We start from the raw sequence: 22,910 nt of genomic DNA, 5'->3' as shown, positions 1-22,910 counted from the left end.
GTTTCCCTTCAGGGGAAATCAATACCCAATGGAGAGGTAATGAGATAAAGAGATAATGTTTAGGAAGGTTCCCAGCAGACGTCCTGGTATTTAGAAGACACTTTTTAAAAATCACCATTCTTCATTCTTTCAAAAACTCTCCTCTTATTCTTTTGACTGTTTACGGAAAGTCGACGTCACCTGATTTTTATCTAACCTGTAGCTGGCATTGATAATAAACCTATGTCTGGACTAGTAAAAGAACACAGGAGACAATTTGGGGATTTCTGTACCCTGAGTCTGTATCTCGCCTTTGCTCTTTCCTTGGAGAGCAGGTTTTGGGGAGATGTTTTGAAGCTGAACGTTCTGTCTCATCACGCTTCCTCTCTCCACAGATCCTGCTTCTCAGAAGATGCACTATTATAGATACTCTAATGCCGAGGTCAGCTGCTGGTACAAGTACCTCCTTTTCAGCTACAACATCATCTTCTGGGTGAGTGGATGAGAGCAACCATGTTCCCTGGCTTAGTCCTTAATTAGTAAATCATGCTTCTTCGCGTACTTTTGTCAGGCCCCTGTGGGGCTCTGGCTGAGGTGGTGTTCAAGGTCCTGCCCTCATGAAAGCAGCGACGTGTGTTGAATTGACCAAAAAGTTCATTCAAAAAACCAGAAAAACTGGTTCCGTTCAATACAGAAAAACCCAAACAAACTTTTTGGCCAACCCAATAAATGATAAAATAGATCTTCAAGTGCTGTGATGGGGAATGCCAAAGTGATCAAAGACCAGGTTAAGGGGCCCTACCCCAGCCTTGGGGGTTCAGGAAGGCTTGGGGCTCTGACCCAGATGCGTGTCAATTTCCCTCCACCCACACCCCAGGAATGCCCCAATGAGACATCAGCTGCCGGGTCCTTTGTGTGCACTGGACTGTGGGCCCGGCCCTGTCCTGGGCTCTGGGAGGTAAGAGTGGACAAGGGCAGTAAAGCCCTGTCCTTGTGGTGCTGGTGTTCTACCAGAAGGAGTAAGAGCCTACTGAGCCTCAGAGCAGGGATGATGAAGCCACTTGGCCAGGGTGGTTGGGAAGCACATTCCAAGGAGGTGGCTTGTGGACTGAGACCTGAGTACTAGTGAAGACAACAGCCATGTGGCACCTTGGGAAGAAAGCTCCAGGTAAGGAGAGCAGCATGTGCAAAGGTCCTGAGGCAGGAATGAACTTGTCATGTACAGGAAACAGAAAGAAGGCCATGTGGCTGAGCTGAGTGAGTACAGGGCATAGTACAGGTGAGGACACAGACACAAAGAAGCCAGGTCATGTACAGCTGTACAGTTCCCAGTAAGTAGCTGGAATTACTTTCTGCTTCTTTTAGTAACTCTTGGTAGGTTGTAAGTTGCGTGGTGTCATCTGATTTTGGAGTGCTTCAGCAGAGTGAAGTGATGGATTGTGGTCCTGTGTTCTGAGATGGGAATTTGGGACAGAAGGGTTTGAATCATCTCTTAGCCAGCCACGTGGAGATGTCAGTTTCTGTACCAGTAGCCATCCTGGAGATGAACGTCTTGGCCACCATCAGAGGAAGGAGTGACCAGATCCTCAAAGGAGAGTGTATTGATTGAGGAGAGGAGCGGTCTGAATATTGAGGCGGGAATGCTGGAGGTGGGGTTGAGGAGGAAAGTCTACTCCAGAGTTGGCTGTGAGTGAATGGCCTGAGGTAAGAGGAAGACCAGGAGATTTTGTGTTGTGGAAGCCTTGCAAGGAAGCCCTTCATGTAGAGAGGAGTAGGATGAGGACAGAAAGTTGAAGTTGGCTTTGGCAGGTATAGGTTGTGACCTTGACCAGAACTGCTGGGGATGGAAATCCACGTGGAGTTGGCCCAGGAGCCAATGGGACATGGGGAAGTGGAGACCAGTGACTCGTGACAGTTCTTTCAAGGGCTCCTTCCTTAAAGAGGAGCAGAGAATTTGGGTACTGGCTGGAGATGGTGATTCCTATGGGCCCCTCCTAATGGGAGGGACTGTGGCTGTCCGGTGCCTGAGATGTGTGGCTTCCCAGACCTGCATTGCTCCCTGTCTGGAGGAGAGACTTCTGGCCCCACCTGGAGTCCCCAGCCCCCAGCCAGGTGCGCAGCTGAGGGCCACCTGGCTTAGGCAGGTGGTTTGACACTTTAGACACTTGGTCCACCCAGCGGTTGTACCCCTTGCCAGCTGGCCAGCTGTGCTTGCTTGGCCCTCTTTCCTGACCTCTGACTCTCATTCTGATTTTTGCAGCTGGACTGAAACTCTCCTGCTGCTGCTGTGGCTGAGGGCCCTGGAAATCTCCGTTTCTTCAGAGCCTCTTTAGGAAGATTCTTTCTTACTAACTTGCCCAATATAATACATTTGCAGCACCAAATTCAAACAGTGGAGTCCGTGAATCCAGCATTGTAGCAAGTCTGCTTGGTGATTGAAGCGGGCTGCAGAGTTATTGGGGTTTTGCAGAATTGGCAATGTGTGTGGTCGAGAGTCATTTTTCAGTTAGTGTGCACTGGGGCATAACAGGACAGGACAAAAAGGAACAGTCAGGAAAACGAGGCATGAGAGCTTGGCTGGGAAAATGAGTGGGGGTTGGGGTGGGGTGCTGGCGGGCCCCTCCCTGCAGGGTTCTAGGCGGTGATTTGTTGCCTTCATCTGCACAGGAGCTGGGACTGTGGAGTGAGCCTTGAGAATTGGGGCACAGAGCCCTTAAGGAAGTGCATGGTACAGCGGGGGCTCCTGGGTGCCAGTCTGGACTCTCACCTGAGCTGATTTCTTTGTGAAATATTGCTCTCAGCTGCCTGCTGCCTGCCTCACAAGGCTGCTGAAAATATATAAAGTGATATGCCAAGCGCTTACCTCCTCAAAGTTTTTTAAATGGAGAAAATACAAAAATAGAAAATATAATGAACCCCCCCACACCCCGCACCACCATGTTCCCATCAGCTAGCTTCAAAAATTACCAACTCAGCTGATCGTCTTTATTTTTGTTTGTTTGTTTTTTGGCGCACGGGCTTGGTTGCTCCGTGGCATGTGAGATCTTCTGACACAGGGATCAAACCCGTGTCCTCTGTATTGGCAGGCGGATTCTTTACCACTGCGCCACCTAGGAAGCCCTGATCGTCTTTAATTTATATCTTCCCCCACCTTGGATTATTTTGAAGCAAAGCACAGATAGATTGTTTTGCAGAGAGGTTTTGTTTGGTTTTGATAATTTAACAGTGAGCCATGGAGCAGAAGGATGACAGCCTTGATGGTGGACTTGGGCTTGGTAAGCAGGTTTGAGTATGCAGAAGCAATCTGTTGATTCTTTGACCAATTCTCGGTGCTGAAACAAGCAGAGGTTTTATTTAGCAGTTTGCCCCATCCAGAATTATTTTCACAGTAACATTCTTTATAGCAAACACCTGTAGCGCTCTAATTGTTTGTTTGTTTTTTTCTTAAGCTGTCACTTTCCAACTTCAGGGCCAAGATTTTTCCAGGGGACCTTTAATACTTGCTGGAGGCGAGAAATGTGGATGCCCCCCAGTGTGTGTGTCTGTTCTGAACTGCATGTTTTACTGGGTGAGCATGGAGCTGGGCTTTATGGGGTTCTTATCACAGGGATGTCAGGGAAATGCTGCCAACACAGCATTTTGAGGACACTAGCACTTTTTACCCTTTTCTGGTTTTTTAAAACTATAATCATTCCTTGGTTTTGTGTTAGACCTGTTTCTAGGACAAAATCTCACTTTGACAGAGGAAACTGTAAATCAAAACCACAATGAGATATCACTTCTCACCCATTAGAATGGGTATTATTAAAAACCAAAAAATAACAAGTGTTGGTGAGGATGTGGAGAAATTGGAATCCTTGTGTACTGTTGGTGAGAATGTAAAATGGTGCAGCTGCCATGAAAAAAGTATGGCGGTTTCTTAAAAGTGAAAAATATCATTACCACGTGATGCCGCCATTCTCTTTCTGGACATATATCTAGAAGAATTGAAGGCAGGATCTCGAAGAGAGATTTGCACACCCTTGTTCACAGCAGTGTTGTTCACGATAGCTAAGAGGTAGAAGCAACCCCGGGGTCTACGGAAGGATGAATAGTGGTCTGTACAGGCCATGGGATATTATTCAGCCTTAAAAATAAGGGAGATTCCTACACGTATTACAACATGGGTGAATCTTGAGGACATCATGCTGAGTGAAATAAGCCAAACACAAAAGGACAAATACTCTATGATTCCACTTATATTAGGTACATAGAGTGGTCAGATTCAGAGACACAAAGGAGAATGGTGGGTACTGGGGGCTGGAGGGAGGGGAAATGGGAGGTTACTGTTTAATGGGGACAGAGTGACAGTTTTGCAAGATCGAGTTCTGTGGATGGGTGGTGATGGTTTCACAATACTGTGAATGCGCTTAATGCCACTGAGCAGTACACTTAAAAATGGTTAAGGGGGTAAGGTTTATATTATGTGTACTTTACTACAGTTAAAATTCTTAAAAAAAAATCTTGCTTTGACTTGCAGAGGAAGGGAGGCTGGGAGAGGCTTACAGCCTTTGCCTTTGTTCATTCTCACCCCACCTGATTCCACAGAGCATTTGAGCTTCCCTGGTTTTGCTGAGTGAATCTTCTCAAGGGATGGTTCCGATGATGCCTGCAACTCCAGGATCACTTCCGACCACAAACACTGAGTTTAATCTGCAAGGGTTCTGATAAAGCCCTTGCCTGGATCTATTTCAGAGATGGATTAAAAGTGAAGAACCCAGGCTGCTTGTAGGCACAGCCGATCAGCCTGTGTTTCACAGAGAGCCCCCTGCTGTGGGCCTTCTCAGTTTCCTGGGCAGGTCTGAGCCACAGCTTCCCTGCTTGTAAAATGCAGGAATTCACTTCTACAGCCTGTTTCTGGGTAAGAAACATGGACATTTGTAGTCTGTGACCAGCAAGGCTTGAGGCCACTTCCTTCGAAGTAACAGATGCCTCCCATCAGTAGGGTGAGCATGTAATTTGTGGTCCAAGTTGGGAAACTTTTAAGAATGAAAGAGAGGTTATTAAGAATTTTGCCAGAACAACAAACGTGCCCCAGGACGGCCCCACGCAAACCAGGACTGTCCCTAACCCTAACCCTACCCAAGAGAGGCAAAGCCAGTCTGATATGGAAGGACCTGACAGCAGCTCCCTGCCCTTGCCCCCGTTTTTGGCATCTTTGTCAGTGGACGGTCTTAACTGTCTTTGTCTGGCCCTACAATGGGCTGTTGACTGGGTCATTCTAAGTGCTAGAGAATTGCCCTTAGTCGAGCTGAACTCTGTCCATGTGATATCAGACCCCAAGGCCTCGTCCCCAGGTCTGCGTGCAGATGGTTTCCTCTGTTTCCATTTCCTGGTAATTTAATGCAGTCAGAAAGGAAAAGTCTAGTGTTTTAATAATGTGTGTAGAGCATTTCACTTTCACTGCTGAGAAGGTACCTTTTTCTCTTCCAGTTTTATTTACTAAACTTTTATAATTTCATGGGGAGTCTAGAAGACTACACAAGGTATCCCAAGTTTGCTGTGTTCACTCTTCCAGGCTCCATTTTCCTGTCTGCGGTCACACATAGTTTCGCATCTTAGTGAGAGTATCCACGTAATCTTGAAGTGTGTTTTTATATCAGCATCACCTCGTATAGAACATTCCAGGTTGTCACATTGTCTTCCTGATTGTATTTTTGGAAATTCCCGTATTGGACATTTAGGTTGTTTCCAATTTTTCTACTATCCTAGATAAGGGTGCAGTAATTAGCTTTTGTAACACAGATTCTTCACTTCGGGGCAAGGAGAGAAATTATTTGCTGGGATAGATTCCCAGGAGTGAGAGTAAATGGGTCAGAAGGTGTGTTGATTGTTTTGACCGGCCTGACATATTTATATAGTTATATTCTCCAGAAGGGCTGCCCCAATTCATAGGAAATAGACTGCCTTATCTTTTGGTGCATAGGGGTGTGTGTTTGTGTGTGTATTTTTCTATATTTTGGCTTGCCGAGACAGAGGGCGAGGATTGCTTAATTAGAGACTCCACTAGGACTAGGAGTTGCTGATCCCTGTAGGGCCTTAGCTCCTGATCTCACTGGCTCAGGTGCATCTGAGGCTGGGACCACCAGGAGGGATTTTCGAGGATGGGCAGTACAGTCACTGTGATTATTCCCCAGGACATATGCTTAATACACACCCACAGGGTGGTGTCAGCTCTGAGTAACTGGTGGTGTGTATAACTCTGCTTCCTTGGCCAGTAAATAGGCAGCATGGCCCAGTCTGCTGGGGTGATTTGTCACCTATGGGGGAGTACTCTAGTCCCATCTTGTTTGTACCTTTTTCTCCCCCCCAAAGAAATGCTTTTTAAAAAAATCACTTCTATTGAAGTGTAGATTAAATAGAATAGGCCACTCTCCTTCTGAGATGGCTCACACTCTGTGGAGTGTGTTTCTCCCAAGGCTGTTCTTGCCTTTGAGATGGACTGCATTCTGTCTAAATAAATCCACTAACTAAATAAATAGAAAGAAAGAAAGAGGGAGAGGGGAAGGGAGGGAGAGAGGGGGAAGGAAGGAAGAAAGAAGGAAAGAAACGTGCCCATTTCAAGTGTTCAGTTCGCTGAGCTGGCAGCTGTACACTCCCTATAATCGTGACCAGCACAATGAAGATATCAAACATTTCCATCACTCTAGGAAGTGTCCTTGTGCCCTTCTATACTCCCTGCCTCCCCACCCTTCCTCCAGCAACCATAGATTTGCCTCCTGTCACTATAAAGCAGATTTCACTCTCGGATCCAGCTTCCTTTAGTTTAGGTGATGTTTCTTTCTTGTTTTTCTGTTTTTAATTTTATTAATTTCCTTAAAAAATCTTTTAAAATTATGTTTTTATATTTAAAAATTGTGGTAAAACATATATAACAAAACTTAGGATTATAACCATCTTTAAATGCCCAGTACAGTGGCCTTAAATGCATTCACATTGTTGTGCAACTATCACCACCACCTCCAGTCTGTTGAGTTGATTTCTGCTCTTTTTAGTATTTTCTCTCTTCTACTTGTTTTGAGATTATTATGTTCTTTTTCTAGCTTCTTAAGGTAGAAGATTAGGTCATTGGTTTTAGATCTTTCTTTCCTGTAGTATAAGTACAGGCATACCTCATTTTATCCTGCTTCCCAGACACTGCATTTTTAACAAATTGAAGGTTTGTGGCAACCCTGCATCGAGCAAGTCTATCAGCGCCCTTTGCCCAGCAGCATTGGTTCACTTTGTGCCTCTGTCATATTTTGGTAATCCTTGGAATATTTCAAACTTTTTCATTGTTACTGTATTTTTTTTAAAATTTTGTTTATTTATTTATTATTTTTTGGGGGGTACACCAAGTTCAATCATCTGTTTTTATATACATATCCCCGTATTCCCTCCCTTCCTTGACTCCCCCCACCTCGAGTCCCCTCCACCCTCCCCACCCCAGTCCTCTAAGGCATCTTCCATCCTCGAGTTGGACTCCCTTTGTTATACAACAACTTCCCACTGACTATCTGTTTTACAGTTGGTAGTATATATATGTCTGTGCTACTCTCGCTTCGTCTCAGCTGTATTTTTTATGGTGATCTGTGAGTAGTGATCTTTGATGTTACTATTGTAAAAAGATTATGACTCACTGAAGGCTCAGATGATGGTTAGCATTTTTTTTTAGCTGTAAAGTGTTTTTTAAAAAATAATTTTATTTATTTTGTTTATTTATTTATTGGCTGCATTGGGTCTTCATTGCTGTGCGCAGGCTTTTCTCTAGTTGTGATGAGCGCGGGCTACTCTTCGTTGTGGTGCTCGGCTTCTCATTGCGGTAGCTTCTCTTGTTGCAGAGCACGGGCTCTAGGCGCGTGCTCTTCAATAGTTGAGGCACATGGGCTCAGTAGTTGTGGCTCACGGGCTGAGTTGCTCTGTGGCACGTGGAATCTTCCCGGACCAGAGATCGAACCCGTGTCCCCTGCATTGGCAGGTGGATTCTTAACCACTGTGCCACCAGGAAAGTCCAGCAGTAAAGTATTTGTAAATTAAGGTATGTACATTGTTTGCTTGGACATAATGCTATTGCACACTTAAGGGACTACAGTATATTGTAAACATAATCTCTATATGCGCTGGGAAACCACGCAATTAGTGACTCACTTTATTGTGGTGGTCTGGGACTGAACCCAGTGTGCCCAAGGTATGCCTATATTTGATGCTCTACGTTTTCTGCATCCCACACATTTTGATATGTTTTCATTTCATTTGGTTAAATGTCTTGTATATGTGTACTGTTTATATAATGTGTCTTTTCTTTCCCTCTTTTGCTTACTTCAGGAGTTTCTCTTTATTATTGGATTTCAGCGATTTTTATCGTGATATGTACTAGTGTGTTTTCTTTGTATTCTGTTCAAAGTTCATTGCACTTTTTGGATTCGTGGGTTTATATTTTTCATAAAATTTGGGATGACTTTGATCATTATTTCTTCAAATATACACCCCTCCCCCCCCACCTTGAGCTCCTTATTGTCCCACAGGTCACCGAGGTGCTGCTCAGTTTTTTTCTTTACCCCCTCCACCATAATTAGGTAGTTCCTGTTGCTTTTTCAAGTTCACTCATCTTGAAGAAGTGTCTAATTGGTGGTTGAACCCATTTAGTGAATCCTTCATTTCTAATGTTGTATTTTCTGTTTCTAATAGTTCCATCTGGATCTTTTTTATATTTTCTAGTTCTCTCTTCATTATGTTTATTTTCCTTTAAATCTGAGCATATTTACAGTGTCTGTTTTGAAGTCTTTGCTAATTCCATCTTCTCTCTCATTCCTATGTCTTTTTCTAGTTATTGATTCTTTTCCCCTTGTTTTAGGTCATGTTTTTGTTTTCCCACTTGCCTATTTGGTAACTTGACTGAATGCTAGATATAGTTCTTCTGCCCAAGTATTCTTCCTGTCTTGGTCAGCTTGGGCTGCCATGACAACATACCACAGGCTGCTTGGTTTAAACAACAGAAGTGTATTTTCTCCTGTTTCTGGAGGCTGAACGTTTGAAATCAGGGTGCCAGCATGGTCAGGTTCTGGTGAGGGCTCTCTTCCTGGCCTGCACGTGGCTGCCTTTTTGCTGTGTTCTCAGGTGGCAGAGAGAACAGGAGATCTGGTCTCTCTTCCTCTAATCATAGAGGCTCCACCCTCATGACCTCATGTAACCTCACTTACCTCCCCACCTCCAAATACCATCACACTGGGGACTAGGGCTTCAAGATGTGAATTTTGGAAGGACATCTTTTGAGTCTGACATCTTTTGTTAAGTCTTGTATGTGAGATTCATTCATGCTGTGGTACACAATTGTATGTCGTTGATTCTCATCGTTGTAGGATATTTCATTGTGCGACTGTATCATTGGGGTTATTTGCAGTTTTAGGCCATTAAGACCTGTTGAAGTAATATAAAAACATACCAGGGTTGGAGACCCGAATTATTGGGATGTCGTGGGGTTCATGTGGCTGAGCTGAGGGAAATCCTGTCTAGGTCCAGATGGTGATAGTTTAGTGCAGGACTTGGCAGACTGGCTCGCTGGCTAAACCTGGCTCTCTGCCTGTTTTTGTACATACAGCTTTATTGGAACACAGTCCTGTCTGTTTCTTTACATATTATCTGTGACTGCTTTCCTGCTATAACAGCAGAGTTGAGTAATTGAAACAGAGACCATCCGGCAGGCAAAGCTGAAAATACTATCTGGCTTACAGAACTGTTGACCCCTAGCTTAGTATCTTGTTTTCTACTCACTGTTAATCACTGAACTGTGCCAGTGATGGCAGGGACCTGGACTGGCAGACATGGGAATGAGGCTGGGGTGAGGGTTCCTTTTCTCCATCGCCTGGGGCACTGCCTGTAACCTCCCTTGGAGGACTCTGCCTCCCCGACTTCCTTCCTTTCAAAGGCTGATACAGTCAGATTCCAGGGCGGGCCGTGGTGGGTGTGGTGGGCGTTGGCTCCCTGTTATCAGGGAGTCTGTGGAAGCTGCCCCCAAGCCCTGTGGGTAGTCCTCCCCTCTCCTCGCAGGGCCCCTTGCAGGAGTTCACTGGCTCTGTGGGAAGGGCACATGTGCTTCCGGTTTTTAGAACCACCCTTCTGGCAGGAGGAAAAGCTGGTGCGTGATAGCTGTGTGACCCTGAGCAAGGCACCATCCTGCCCTGAGCCCATTTCCCTCTGGGATAAGGAAGCTGGGCCCCCACCTCCCTTCCGGCTCCTAGAACTTCCAAACTCCCACCAAGATGTGGCTTGGTTTAAGCTTTTTTTTTTTTTTTTTTTTTTTTAAATGTGGGACTGTTTTGAAAGAGGCATTCCTTTTATGCTCTGTTTAGGGTCCAGAGTGATTGCAGTCTGGAGGGGGCAAGGCCTCCTGATCCTGACAGATGTCCCGGACTCCCCCTCAGTGAACTGGCTCTCAGGGCCAGGTTGGGTCTATGGCCTGTACCCTCTGGCATCCTTTCAAGTGACCATGAGCATCTCTGGTGTTTCCTGGACTCACCAGGCCTGGAGTCAGGATTTCCAGTTCTGGAGAGTGAGTGCCAGGACCATTGGGTTTCCACCTGGCATGACTTATGGTGGCAGGGCTCAGGCAGTGGGAGGTGCAGAGGCCCTTAGAGATGATTGGTCTCCAACTAATCAGTTTTGCAGGTTGGCAAACTGAAGTCCAAGAGAGGGGTGGCTTGCTCAAAGCCACAGGGTAAGTTAGGAACAGAGCCGAGACAGTTCTGTCTTCTCCCACTCCCTGCCCTGTTTTCTTTCCATCATCCTTTCCCCACCTCACTTGAAAAGCCTCCAGAAGGCACCTGTTTCCTTAAACTCTGCTTTCTCTTGTCTCCAGAAGCCCAGTAAAACAGATGCCCCTGGAAAGGAGGACTTTGTCTCAGTACAAAGCTGTGAGTCACTGGGGGGTAGGGCACAGAGTGTCTTCCCTCCAGCAAATGCTGATGGTGTCTTGAAGGTCCCCCAGGCCTCTGTTCTGCCTCCATGGCTGGGCAGGGCTCTCTCAGTGCCCCAGGGTAAGCACATCACTCGGGATACTTCTCCAAATCCTTACAACCCTCCTGTGACCCAGGAAGGGTCATCCCCATTTTGCAAAGGAAAACAGGTTCAGAGAAATTTCTGGACTCGCACAAGTCCTGTCACTAGGAAGTTGCAGGGTGGAGCCGGAACCAGGACTGGCTGACCCATGCTGTTTTTCAGTGCTGCCCTGGACTTCCTCGGGTTTCAGTGCTTACTCTTGGGTTTCCTTCTTGGTTGTTTTTTTTTTTTTCTGAGGCTCCCTGAGGTGGCCCAGGGGCAGGGGCTCTGTGAATGTCACCCTGCCTCAGCTAGAGGAGTCTGCGAGAACCAGGGGCCGGCAGGGCACGGCCTGAAAGCGTGCTCTGTCCTGAGCTTGTGGAGGAAAGGCCTCTGGAGCCTGCAAGACTTGCCTGAGTGCTTTTACACACACCGAAATGCAATCTTACGAGAGACCAAGGCCACTAAATGGTGGGTGATGAGGGGCTGCTTTTGACCTGCTTGGTGTTGGAATCTTCCTCCAGTCCAGCAGGGCCTGGGCCAGGTGTCTGCACTTCCGTGGAGTGTCTGGAACCTGCTGGGGAAAGGTCTGCCCACTCCCTGAATGGACTCCGTGTGGCTTGCAGAGCAAGGCGGGGCTGGACCAGCCCAGAATGCCCCCGAGGAGACCTCGTACCTTCTTTCACAGGGGCCTTTGCCTCAGGTAGAGAGGTCACTGTTGAATCTTCACAGTTGACCGCCTCAGAGGCTCTGACCGGACGCGGAGTGATCCTCCCCACCCCGCGGACTTGCATGCCACTGGGCGCTGTGACTGCCCCTTGTGGTAGAGGGCTCAGGCTGGTGCCTGCCCTTCCTTCCTTGGGTGGCTGCCCTATGGGCAGTTAGATAACGTGATGTCAGGACAGTCAGAGACACGTAGGTTTGTTTCTTGACTTCTCCACCAGCTAGCTGTGTGACTTTGGGTGAATAACCAAATCGTTCTACATCAGAGCTTTCCCATTTGAAAATTGGGGGTAATAGTGCCAGTGTTATGGGGTGTGGAGGGTCTCTTTAGGTGTATTGTGTTTAATGCAGCACCTGGCGCCCAGGAAAGGCTGGTGCTACTTGCCTTGGTGACCACTGCAGGGTGCGCACCTGATGGTCCAAGGCTGGCCTCCCTTTGGGCGTGGCGGGAGGTGGGCTCCATTCTTTGGGAAGGAATTTAATCAGGTCATAGAAGAGAGACAAAGGAGGCTACTCTGAGGCTGGAAGGCACCTGAACTGCGTCACTCCCAGATGGTCGGCAGCCAGGAGGGGAGCCAGGCGAAGCTCGCCAGAGTCCTGGCTCATTCAGGGGCTGTCGTGTGAGCTCACAGACATGTCACTTCCCTGTCTGGTCCTCCCTCAGTCTCCTTGTCTCTAAAACAACCGCTGGTCCCTGTAGTTCCTGCCTTGGGCCAGTGTTCATTGAACCCATGATCTGACACGTGCCCGTACCCCAAACCCCCCACCCCCCAGCCGGCCCTCAGTTCGCGTCTTTCTGGTGTAACGTTAACTTTAGTTCTTCCTTTAAAACGGAATGGAAAAAAACACAAGTTCGTACTCTTAGAGCTCTGTTTTGTGAGAGAAGGAGAACTGGGCTGCGGTGGTGGGGAGCTGGTGTCTCAGGCTGACCATGTTTGGCAGCTGGTTTCCAAGGGGCAGAACTTCCTCACCGTCCCTCGTGGCAGCAGGTGGTGGGTGGGCTGTCATGGAAAGTGGTCAGGCAACCCTGAACAAAGTAGAAAGCACCTCTGCCCTCAGAGGGCTTCCGTGGGGGAAGAGACACAGTAGACAAACAGCTCAAGCTCACGTGGTCTAGGGTAAGTGCCGCGAAGAAGCTCTAGCAGGGAAGGAGGTCAGGAGGGACGGGTGGGGAGCAGTCTGCGTAGGGTGGCAAAGGGAGGTGTGTTTGAGGAGGTGAGATTTGAAGAGACCTGAATGGAGGGAGGGAGGAAGCCAGGAAGGGATATGGAGGAGGACCATTCTAGGCTGATGGAGCAAGTCAAGGCTCCGAGGCAGGGATGAGTTTGGTGAGTTGCAGAAGCAGCAGCAATACCAGGGTGGCCAGGAGGGTGGGACTGGGGCCAGGGAGCCGGGTCGGAGATGGTGTTGGAGATGCAGGCCACAGCCTGGCTGCCCGGGCTCTTGTGGGCCATGGCGAGGAGTTTGAACTTTATTCTAGGTGTGGAAGGAAGTCACTGGAGCATTTTGAGGAGGGGAGTGATATGATATATCTTTTTAAAGTATTGTTCTGGTCGCTCAGGGACCTGTGGGGAGATGGTGAGGAGGCCCTAGCAGGAGTGAAGCATGGACAGGTGGGAGCAGAGAGGGTGTGCTATGTGTTTTGAAAGTAGCATTAACAGGGTCTTGGTAGGTTGAGGAGTTGGAGGGAGAGAGCTGTCAAGCCTGAAATCCAGGTTTTCTGCCTTGAAGGAGTAGATGGTCAGCGGTGCCTTTTAGTGAGAAGGGGAGAGTTGGGGAGGAGCTAGCTGCTCGGGGGTTGGGAGACCACAGCTCTCTTTGGGGCATGTGAAGATTGAAATGTTACTAGTCGTATTCGGTGGAAAAGTCAAGTAGACATTGGGGTGTTTGACTCAGGAGCAGCTATGGCTGTAGGATGGGATTTGTGAGTCAGCCGTGTGAGTTATGAGGTCATCTAGAGGGCTCAGGGGAGAGCAGGGGTCCAGGACTGAGCAGTGAGGTTCTCCAGCATTTAGAGGGCTCTGAAATAGGAGGACAAGCCCACAAAAGAGACTGAGAAGGAGTGACAGGGAGGGTGGAAGACAACCATGTGTGTACACTTCATGTCCCCAAAGCCGAGTGCCTCAGTGGAGGAGGGAATGACCAGCTGTGTTGGGTGAGATCAGGTAAGCTGGGACAAAAGACTTGACCCCCCAGCTTGGCAAGAGAGAAGTGACTCATTGTAGATCTTGAGGAATGGTGGAGATAGATGCCTATAGGATTCAGCAGACAGTGACTGGTCACCTTCGGGCTTGCTTACCATGCAGTATTGGACACTCGGGAAGGGAAGGGAAGTGGTCGTGCACCCCATCAAGGAAAGCGAAACCCTTCATTAACTGGTTAATCCAATGGGAGGGCTGAAAAGTGGGAAATCAGCACGATGTGGTGGAAAGGACCGTGTGTCGGCTGCTTAGAGCCTAAGTTCCGGCAGCAGAGGGATCTTTGTCTGCGTGGCCAGTGTGGTCTCCATTGCTTGAGGTGGTGCCTGGCACTTACTCAATGTCTGTTGAATGAATGAGTGAGTGAGTAAATGAATGGACTAAACAGAGAGTTGGGATCTGGGCCTTCTCACTTACTGCTTGGAGTAGTTACTGAACTTGGTTCGCTCGCCCAACTTGCATGCAGCAAAGCCAGTTCTTTTGCTACCAGGTTGTGGTGAAGGGAAGTACAAGGGTTATTGCAGAGTACCCAGCAAGGAGAATGGGCAACTCAAAAGACTCGAACTCCCTGATGGCTTTCAGGCAAGCGTTTTTAAAGGCACTGTTAGGGGTGAGGGTCTCAGGGTATGTCATTAACTTGTGGACTTTCTTTTGATTGGTTAGTGGTGATGTAACTGGGTGATGCTTCAGGAATGTGAATCATCTGCCTTCTGGTTCCAACCAGTCTGGAGTCTAGCACTTCTTGAGGTCAGCGGGTAATCTCCATCCTCCACAGGGTGGAGGGTGGGGTCTTAGCTTCTGCAGAACAGCTCAAAGATAGCCTCAGATTGTTATCTAAATCCCTTCTCAGAGGAACCAGGAGTCCTGTGACTCTATTGTTCTAATCAGTAAGTGCTTGAATCTGCTCTTTGGAATGGGGTGGGGGAGGGGAGGCCAACAAGAAGCAGGAAGCACAGAGGGGCTTGTACCCAGGAAGGCCCTGCAGGGTCCTGCTTGGTTTCGGTGCCTCCTTTTCTTTGATATTCTTCAAGTTTGAGGGGAACAGAGACAGGACAAGAAAGGGAATAAAGTTGTGGGTGGAGAGATTAACGATCAACTTGTCAGAGAACTCGATTTCAGGGGGACTCGGTGTCAGAGTTTTGGTCCTGGCCCCCCTGGCCCATGTGCTGCTTTGTCAAGTGGGGGATCAGGTCTCGCAGGACTCCTTCACTCGGGGTCCACAGACTGCTGTCGGGACCAGCGGTAAGGAGCCTGGGAGCCCTCTGAAATTCCCTCCACAATCATGGGCATGTGCACATTTTCTGGAAGTGGCCTGTGAACCAGAGGAGGGTGGGAACTCCCGGGGCTTTCTCTGAAGGCCTTTCTTCCGAGTCCAGACTCCTAGGACTTGCACTGACTACGGTAGGCAGGAGTGTCCTGAAGCTGGAGAATGCACTTGGGAAAGTTGCAGTCACAGGAGACCTTGCCCTGTTGTTTACCATGAGGTCCTAATAAATGGCAGAGAAATGCTAGCAAAGTATAAAGCAGTTAAGCAGAAAAATAGGGGGCTGCTTAATTTGCAGAGACCACGAGGTGTGTGTTTTCTATGGAAAAGTCTGCGAAAGAATCTGTAGAGTGTATTTGGGAGTCCCTTTTTGTCACGGTGCACGTGAGGCACCTTACCCCCGGTGGGTTCCTGCTGGTAGGAGGTCAGGTTTGGGGGACACTGCTTTTCTGGAGTGAGCACATAGCTCAGTGCAAGCCTCTTTTAATTCAGTAACATAACCCAGTGTTTCCCACGCGTGCCCTGTTGTGTGGAGTGTCGGTCCCAGGGGGAGGGGGAGGAGGCTGAGCCTGGCCAGCAGATGGCCTGGGCAGCTGCTTGTCTATGCTTGGAGTCTGTCTCCAGGGCTGGAGGCCTGAGGTGGGCGGCACAGGGGGTGCTCTGTCGTAGGCAGAGCCTCACCTGCACTGGGAGCCCGTGAAGGCACCTGGGGCAGCCGTCACAAGGGGTGATGTCTTCTTACATACCAGGCAGTGCATTGAAATGAGTATAGGGGGCTTGCAGAAGGGGGAAGAAACAGGGCATGGCCTGATGTCTCTGACTCCATCATCTCTCCTGGACAGAGTCTGCTCCGAGATCTTTGTCTCTGTTCCCTGCAGCTTGGGGCCAGCCAGGGTTGAAGGAGTTTGTCCCAGTGGTCAGGGAAGATAGATGTGGGTTACCTGAAGAGCCTCACTGTCCCATTGTTCTGGTGTCTACACCAGACTGTAGTCCCTGTCATCTGCAGGGGCCAAGGGGCCGCCCTGGCCTTGCTCTGCCTAGCCTGGACATGAGCCAGGAACACCCCCTGACTAGCAGTGTGATCCCTCCTCTGAGAGGCGTGTTCATGGAGCTGGTTTCTGACCTAACTTTCTCTCTCTCTTCCCTCTGCCCCTGCTCAGTTGGCTGGAGTTGTCTTCCTCGGAGTCGGACTATGGGCGTGGAGCGAAAAGGTAGGTGTGACTGTCACTGGGACCCTGAGCATCAGTCTGCCCAAACCAGGTTCAGCTTTAATTGTCCCTTCCTCCAGACTCCTCCCTGATGAGCATCTCTTGTGCAGGGTAATGGTTTGTAGTCATTAATCTTTACAGAGCCAGCTCTTGGAAGTTACTGAACTTATGATGAAAACTCCCAGGGTCCTGCAGCTGGCCCTGCTTCCCTGTGGTAGGGTCTCTGCTAGAAGCCCAGGCTGGGCTGGTTGGGATTTTGAGCCCTGTGACTGTGGGGAGCCCTCTCTTCTGTTCCCAGAAGCCCAGAGTCACCCTGGGGCGTGTCGGCAGCTGTGTCCAGGGCAGGCCTGGGGTCACCTTCTGGAATGGACCCTGTCTGTGCCTGTGGGAGCCAGCATGTCCCTGAACACTGTTGTGAAGTTGAAGCTCTTGTTCTCGTTCACGGAAAGGCCCCCTGAGTCAGGAAGCAGGGCTCTGGGATGTGTCCCCTGGGGACCCTGTGGGGCAGGGGCAGGTCTTTAGCACCTTTGAACCTCCTTGCCCAGCCTCTGGAGGAGAGGGGAGGAGAGGAGACCAGGCCCTTACAGTCCGGAAGGACAAGGAGCAGTTGGAATTCCAAGGAGCGGACTAGACCAGATATGGCAGGGTGGAGCTTTGATGCCACATTTTGCTCTGCAGATAAGTGGGTGCTGGGGAGGTGGAGAGACCAGGATGGAAACAGTGGGAGCTAAAGCTTTCTCTTGAGCCTCAGGCCCAGGGCCCTGTATTCCTTCAGTGGAACCTCTCTTTGCTTCCAGGAGGAGGCAGGAGTGCTTAGGTCTGTGGGCTTTCTTGCCATGCCCTTAGGAACTGGATAAGGTCTGCCTTTGGATTTGGGCCCCTTTAAAAGCTTTCAGTGCAATGTCACTTTGCCCTAGTGACCAAGAAGCTGGTGCAAACCGTGACTCATAGCGCCACCGTGTGACCACCTCCGGAACAGCAGCATCTCAGCCAACGGAGCCCTGAGCTTAGGCCTGGCTACCCTGGCTGCCTGCGTCCAGCTTGGGTGCCTGGTCCGGCTGCTCTTTTCTCCTTCCTCCTCTGAATCCTGTAGAACTGCTCTGACCATTTCTGTTGCCATTAGCCAGATGTGACCAATTATATCTAAATTAATTAACATGGAATACAAATTAAAATTCAGTTCTTTAGTTCCACTAGGCCACATTTCAAGTGCTCAGTAGCACATGTGACCAGTGGCTACCATTGTGAACAGTGCAGATATAGAACATCTGCATCATCACAAAAAGTTAGTGGACAGCGCTGCCTTCACCTGTCCTTGGCGGGTGTGCTGTTCACAAGCGTGTTCACGTTGAAGCTGTTTTCATCCCGAGATAATGGGGTTCTCCATGAATCGAATGCAGAGTTAGCCGCCAGATGGCCAGAGGCCAGGGCCCTAGGGTCCCTTGACCTTGGGCCACAGGGTCCCCCGAGGTCCCCTTCCACCCCAGGCCTGCGTCAGAACCCTGCAGGCTACAAAAGAAGTGTGGGGTCTGCCTGGAAGGAGGTCACAGCCTAGATGGAGACCGGGCATAGGAGGGCAGCTGAGGGCTGATGTGGGCAAAGATCTGATGGGCAGAGGGGCCTCTAAGGGGCAGATGGGCAGGGGCCACGCAGTGGCACGGCTTTTAATGAGAAGACTGAGCCTTGGACAGCAGGTCCCTGTTCTCATGTAGTTCCAGACACAGCCTCCCAAGGCACCTTCGACTCTCTTCAAGGCTGATGTTACCCTGCTTTCTCTGCCTCTTTCAGGGGGTGCTGTCCGACCTCACCAAAGTGACCCGGATGCATGGAATTGACCCTGTGGTGCTGGTGCTGATGGTGGGAGTGGTGATGTTCACACTGGGCTTTGCTGGTTGCGTGGGCGCCCTGCGGGAGAACATCTGCCTGCTCAACTTTGTGAGTGGCCCCAGATATGGGGGTGGGAGGATATCGGGGGGTAGGGGTGTGGGCTCTACTGGGCAGGCCTAGCCCTTATCTGAAGGGGGTAGCAGCTCTCACACCTCCCCGAAGATCCGGCAGTAGGGGGAGGAGGCAGCCCTTGGTACCCTGCTGCCAAGGAAAGGTAAGATTTCAGGAAACAGGCAGGTAAACTAGATCCCCATCTTTGGAGAAGCCGGGCCCCTCTGGTTTTCAGGCGGAGTCGGCTGCTTCCTGGACTGCTTCCCTCCCCTTCCTTTGCCTTTTATCTCCCCTCAGAAGTTCTAGTTGTTTGTTTGCTACCACCTTTGCCCTTCCTGGCGAAGCTCAAAAGCTGTCAATAATGTTAGGGAACATTTTCCCTCCCCCAGGGCGTGTGAATCTGTTGAATGTACAAAGCAGAATCCTTAATTTCCTGGCAGAACTTTGAGTTACTAAGAATTTGGTTTTATATTTAGATACACATTCATTTTGAAATGCATTCAGCTAAAATTAAATAGCACCTGGTGGGGAAAACACATGATCATGTTTTGCAATATATTATTTTGAATTTATTAGATCAAGCCTTTTTTCTGGGCTTAATTTATAGAGCAAAACACATGGGTTTTCTCTCTCTCTCTCTCTCTCTCTTTTTTCTCTTAAAGTTATTATGTTTGGTTATCTTGCTTCTCTGTGAATGGAGATTACATTCTGGAGGACCTTATATGAGTGTCTGTTTGTGCATGTGCAGGTCTTATTGTGAGATATTGCCAGTTGTGGCCTAGCTGCTTAGTTGCTGTATGGCCAGTGATAATCGCTGTGAAAACTTGAGCTCTACAGGCTGGAACCCCACCTTGATGGGAGGGGGTGTGGACCTGGGGCTGCGGTGGGCTTTACAGAATTCCACCACTATCATGGCCAGGGACAGCTGTGCTTCTGCAGAGGTTTTTTGCAGGTGACTATTATATACACACATAGGGTCGGTACTGACAACGTTAGCAACCCCAGAGTTGTAAAGAGCCCTGCCAGGGAACTCAGATATCCTGTATCTCAGGTACATAACCTGAGTGAACCTCAGTTTCCTTATCCCTAAAGTAAGGATGACAGATTTCTACCACCTGGGATGGCTGTACGTATATAGTGTGTCTGGGGCACAGTCTTTGCCCTCAAGGAGCCGGTAGCATTCATTCCCGTGATGGGGTTTCCTTGGAGTGGGGGCTACTTCATAGGCGATGGTTGGCACATTGTCTTGGAGTTTTCTCGTACTTTCACTCATCTGACTCTTACCAACAATGCAGTGCTGTGGGTGGGGATGAGTTGCCTAGAGTAGCCAGCTAATAGCGTGGCATTCCCCAGACTCCAGCGTGGGTCTCCTTGCGGCAGGCAGAGGTTCTGGGTTGGACAAGGGTGTGTGTCCGGCTGGGGGGCTGGAGGTGTGGTGACCCCCGCTCCTGTGCTCGTCCCCCTGCAGTTCTGCAGTGCCATCGTGCTCATCTTCTTCCTGGAGCTGGCCGTGGCCGTGCTGGCCTTCCTGTTCCAGGACTGGGTGAGGGACCGGTTCCGGGAGTTCTTCGAGAGCAACATCAGATCCTACCGGGACGACATTGACCTGCAGAACCTCATTGACTCCCTCCAGAAAGCTGTAAGCACCACCCCTGGCCTTATCCCCGATAGAGCTCAGCTTTCCTGGCTTCAGTCTGTATTCGAGGCTCGGGGGCCAGGCTGGTGGGGTGCACAGGGGGCCTTCCCTCCTCAGCTCTGTCCGCAGCCGGGAGGCCAGGGAAGGTGCCACCCCCACCTCTGGTCAGGTTAGCTTTGTCTGCTCGTGGTTGCTGGTGGGCCAGGCTTGCTCTCAGGGTGCCCTCCCCCATTTGCTTTGGGCAGGCTGTTCAGCTGTACATGGGGCTCAGATCTCTGCAGCCCTGGCCATGCGGGCGGCCGCATTCCCCCCGGGCGCCTTGGGCCCTGAGGGGCAGAGCTGGGCGCGTGACTCCCTGTCTGAGGCTATTCTTGTCCCCTTCCTCCCGGGACCTTTTCCCCTTCCTGTTTGAGAGGCCAGAGCTGCCTGGAGGAAGCTTCTTCAGATGGAGAAGAATGTAACCTCCCTGGAATATGTCCCGGGAGGTCTGTCTAAGCAGTTCCAGGCTGTGGCCTTTCCTCCATCTGGCGTCTGTCCCTCTCGTGTGTGGCTGCACCTGGAGGCTGGGACCACTGCTGTCCCGCATCTCCTTCCCTGGGAGAAACCCACTCCCCACCATGCCCGCCTCTGCAAGGCGGTGGTTTGACCTGTGCTCGGCCAGAAAACCTAGCTTCCTCAGGAACTTGGTTTTTTTTTTAAGCTCTTTATTGGAATATAATTGCTTTACACTGTTGTGCCTCAGGAACTTTTTGTATAGAACACTTTCGTTCTGAGAAGAAAATAGAGAGCGTTAAAAATAACCAAGATCTGTTCTCCTTATGAACCAGCACTTGTTTACCCCTTGTTTCATGTATCGTGGGATCCACCAGAACCCACTGATGTGACCGGAGATCCTTCCTGTGTTGTTAGCAGTGACCTGTATCTGTCTGTGAAGTCCCCATCCCGCCCTCTTCTGACACTACTCCCTGCTGTGCCTTTTCCTTTTGTGTCCAAGGCTGCCATGCTCGCTTCATTTCCACATAGCCTTGGGCTTGCTGACGTCAAGGGTGGTTCCTCTCTGCACTGGCCTTAAAGACATTGTAGTTTTCTCCACTGCCTTCCTTTTCTTTTACAAATACCTTTTCCCAGAGGTATTTGGTAATCGATGGAGCTTCCTTCTAGTGAAATATTAGGTACTTGTTAGAGCCCCAGGAACCACAGAGGCGTGGGGGTGGGGGCGACAGGATTTTTTTACCTTAGAAATGAAAGTGAAGCAGAAATCCTGGTTGTGGGCTTGTGATTAAGGCCATAACCATGTCAGCTGTAAGGACAGGTGCAAAAACGACATCTGCTCTCAGATTGGGATGCCACTGACGTCAGAGTGCTGCTTTCACTGTGTTCGGTTTTACAATTTTTTAGACAAACGGGGTTTTTCTTTGCTGCTTCACCAGATAGTGGGGGGGTTCTGGGACGGGAGAGTGGAGAGCCCGGGTCAGGGACAGAGGTTTGATTGCGTTACTTTTCACCCCAGTCATAACTCTCCTTGGGAGTAGACGTCAGCAGCTGTTTTCTGTAAAGAGGCACAAAAGGTGACTGGGGCCAGCTTGGACCTTTCTTGGGGAGGAAGGCATACTGTCCACAAGGAGGTGTTCCCTCGGCGGGGGGGGCCGGGGGGGGTAGTAGAGGACTGCATCAGAAAGAGAACGAGAAGCCCGCTCTGGTGGGGTGGAGGGCAGGTGGGGAGGAAGGGAAAGTTCCAGGGTGAGTGGGGAGTGAAGCTGAGGCCAGGGCCTGCCAATGTCTTGGGCCCAGACAGGGCCTGGGTGCAGTTTCCTTCTTAAAGGGCCATCTGGGTCACCTCGCTCAGATCTCTATGTGAAGGGAGGTCCGTGGGGCAGGCTTTGATTTCTCTGTTTGGCACCCCACGTCTCTAAGACAGACACCCTGTGCTGGGCGACCACAGCCCTGGCTCAGAGCCCCGATGGTTCTCGGCTTTGCGATTGCAGAACCAGTGCTGCGGGGCATACGGCCCTGAAGACTGGGACCTCAACGTCTACTTCAACTGCAGTGGCGCCAGCTACAGCCGTGAGAAGTGTGGGGTGCCCTTCTCCTGCTGCGTGCCGGACCCCGCGGTGAGTCGGCCCTCACGTGGACGGTTCGTCCGGAGCAGGCGATGCCCGCCTCCCTGAGGGCTCCGGCTGCTTCTCTTCTGCAGATGGAATGAGTGCCTGGCTCCCCCTCCGCTTGCCCAGGGCTCTTGTAGCTCTGAAATCCTATACGTATAAATTCCAGGAATGTTTTTACATGGCCCACCCTGGCTCTAGTGTGCTGGGTGAAGCAGGAGAAAAACAGTGTTCCCCGTCCCGTGAGGAGCTGTCACTCAGGGGGCCTGGACAAGATGCTGTGACTATAATGAGCCCTGGTCTCCTTCCTCTGGAGAAAACGCCCCGTCCTCAGAAGCCCGGGGCAGTGGGGTACATCACTGCCTGGGGGGGGTACGGAATTCTTTCACTGTTCCTTCTTTTTCATCTGTCTTCATCCCCAGTCCACAGACCATGGCCTTGGGTTCCAGAAACTGAGCTCCTGGGTGCCTTTTTTTTTGGCCACGCTGTGCAGCGTACAGGATCATTGTTCCCTGACCAGGGATTGAACCCAGTGCCACAGCAGTGAAAGCACCAAGTCCTAGCCACTGAACCGCCAGGGAATTCCCTTGGGTGCCCTTGAAGGAGCACTGAATGTTTGCATGAACCTAGCCTGAGCAGAGGGGAGCCCGTACAGCTCTCAGTGCAGTCACACTGCCTGGTGCTGGGCTACGGGGCTCTGGGTGGGCACAGCATTATCTCCATGACCTGGGCAGGTTCCCTAGCCTGGGAGGGGCTCAGGTCTGCGGAGGCTGCACAGTCGGTGTCTGAATCTCCACTGGACTGAAATCT

General features: G+C 50.1%; 1 protein-coding gene across 4 annotated transcripts in view; it reads left to right on the top strand.

Annotated features, from left to right (window-relative positions):
• TSPAN14 (tetraspanin 14) overlaps positions 1–22,910 on the top strand; it is a 54,911-nt gene that overhangs the window by 26,516 nt on the left and 5,485 nt on the right. For 3 of the 4 annotated variants that reach the window (XM_057735735.1, XM_057735736.1, XM_057735737.1), the window contains 5 exons: positions 375–472; positions 16,377–16,427; positions 18,213–18,359; positions 19,831–20,001; positions 21,984–22,109. In XM_057735735.1, the coding sequence (XP_057591718.1) occupies positions 392–472; positions 16,377–16,427; positions 18,213–18,359; positions 19,831–20,001; positions 21,984–22,109 (576 nt within the window). In that variant the 5' untranslated portion in view covers positions 375–391. Of the gene's footprint in view, positions 1–373; positions 473–3,428; positions 3,548–16,376; positions 16,428–18,212; positions 18,360–19,830; positions 20,002–21,983; positions 22,110–22,910 lie in introns of those variants that run through there. The other variant, XM_057735738.1, reaches the window with a different exon arrangement.

This window comes from Hippopotamus amphibius, chromosome 5, assembly GCF_030028045.1.
Source record: "Hippopotamus amphibius kiboko isolate mHipAmp2 chromosome 5, mHipAmp2.hap2, whole genome shotgun sequence".
NCBI lineage: Eukaryota > Metazoa > Chordata > Mammalia > Artiodactyla > Hippopotamidae > Hippopotamus > Hippopotamus amphibius.
The sequence above is the reverse complement of the archived record's forward strand: the minus strand, read 5'-3'. Positions and strand labels throughout refer to the sequence as shown.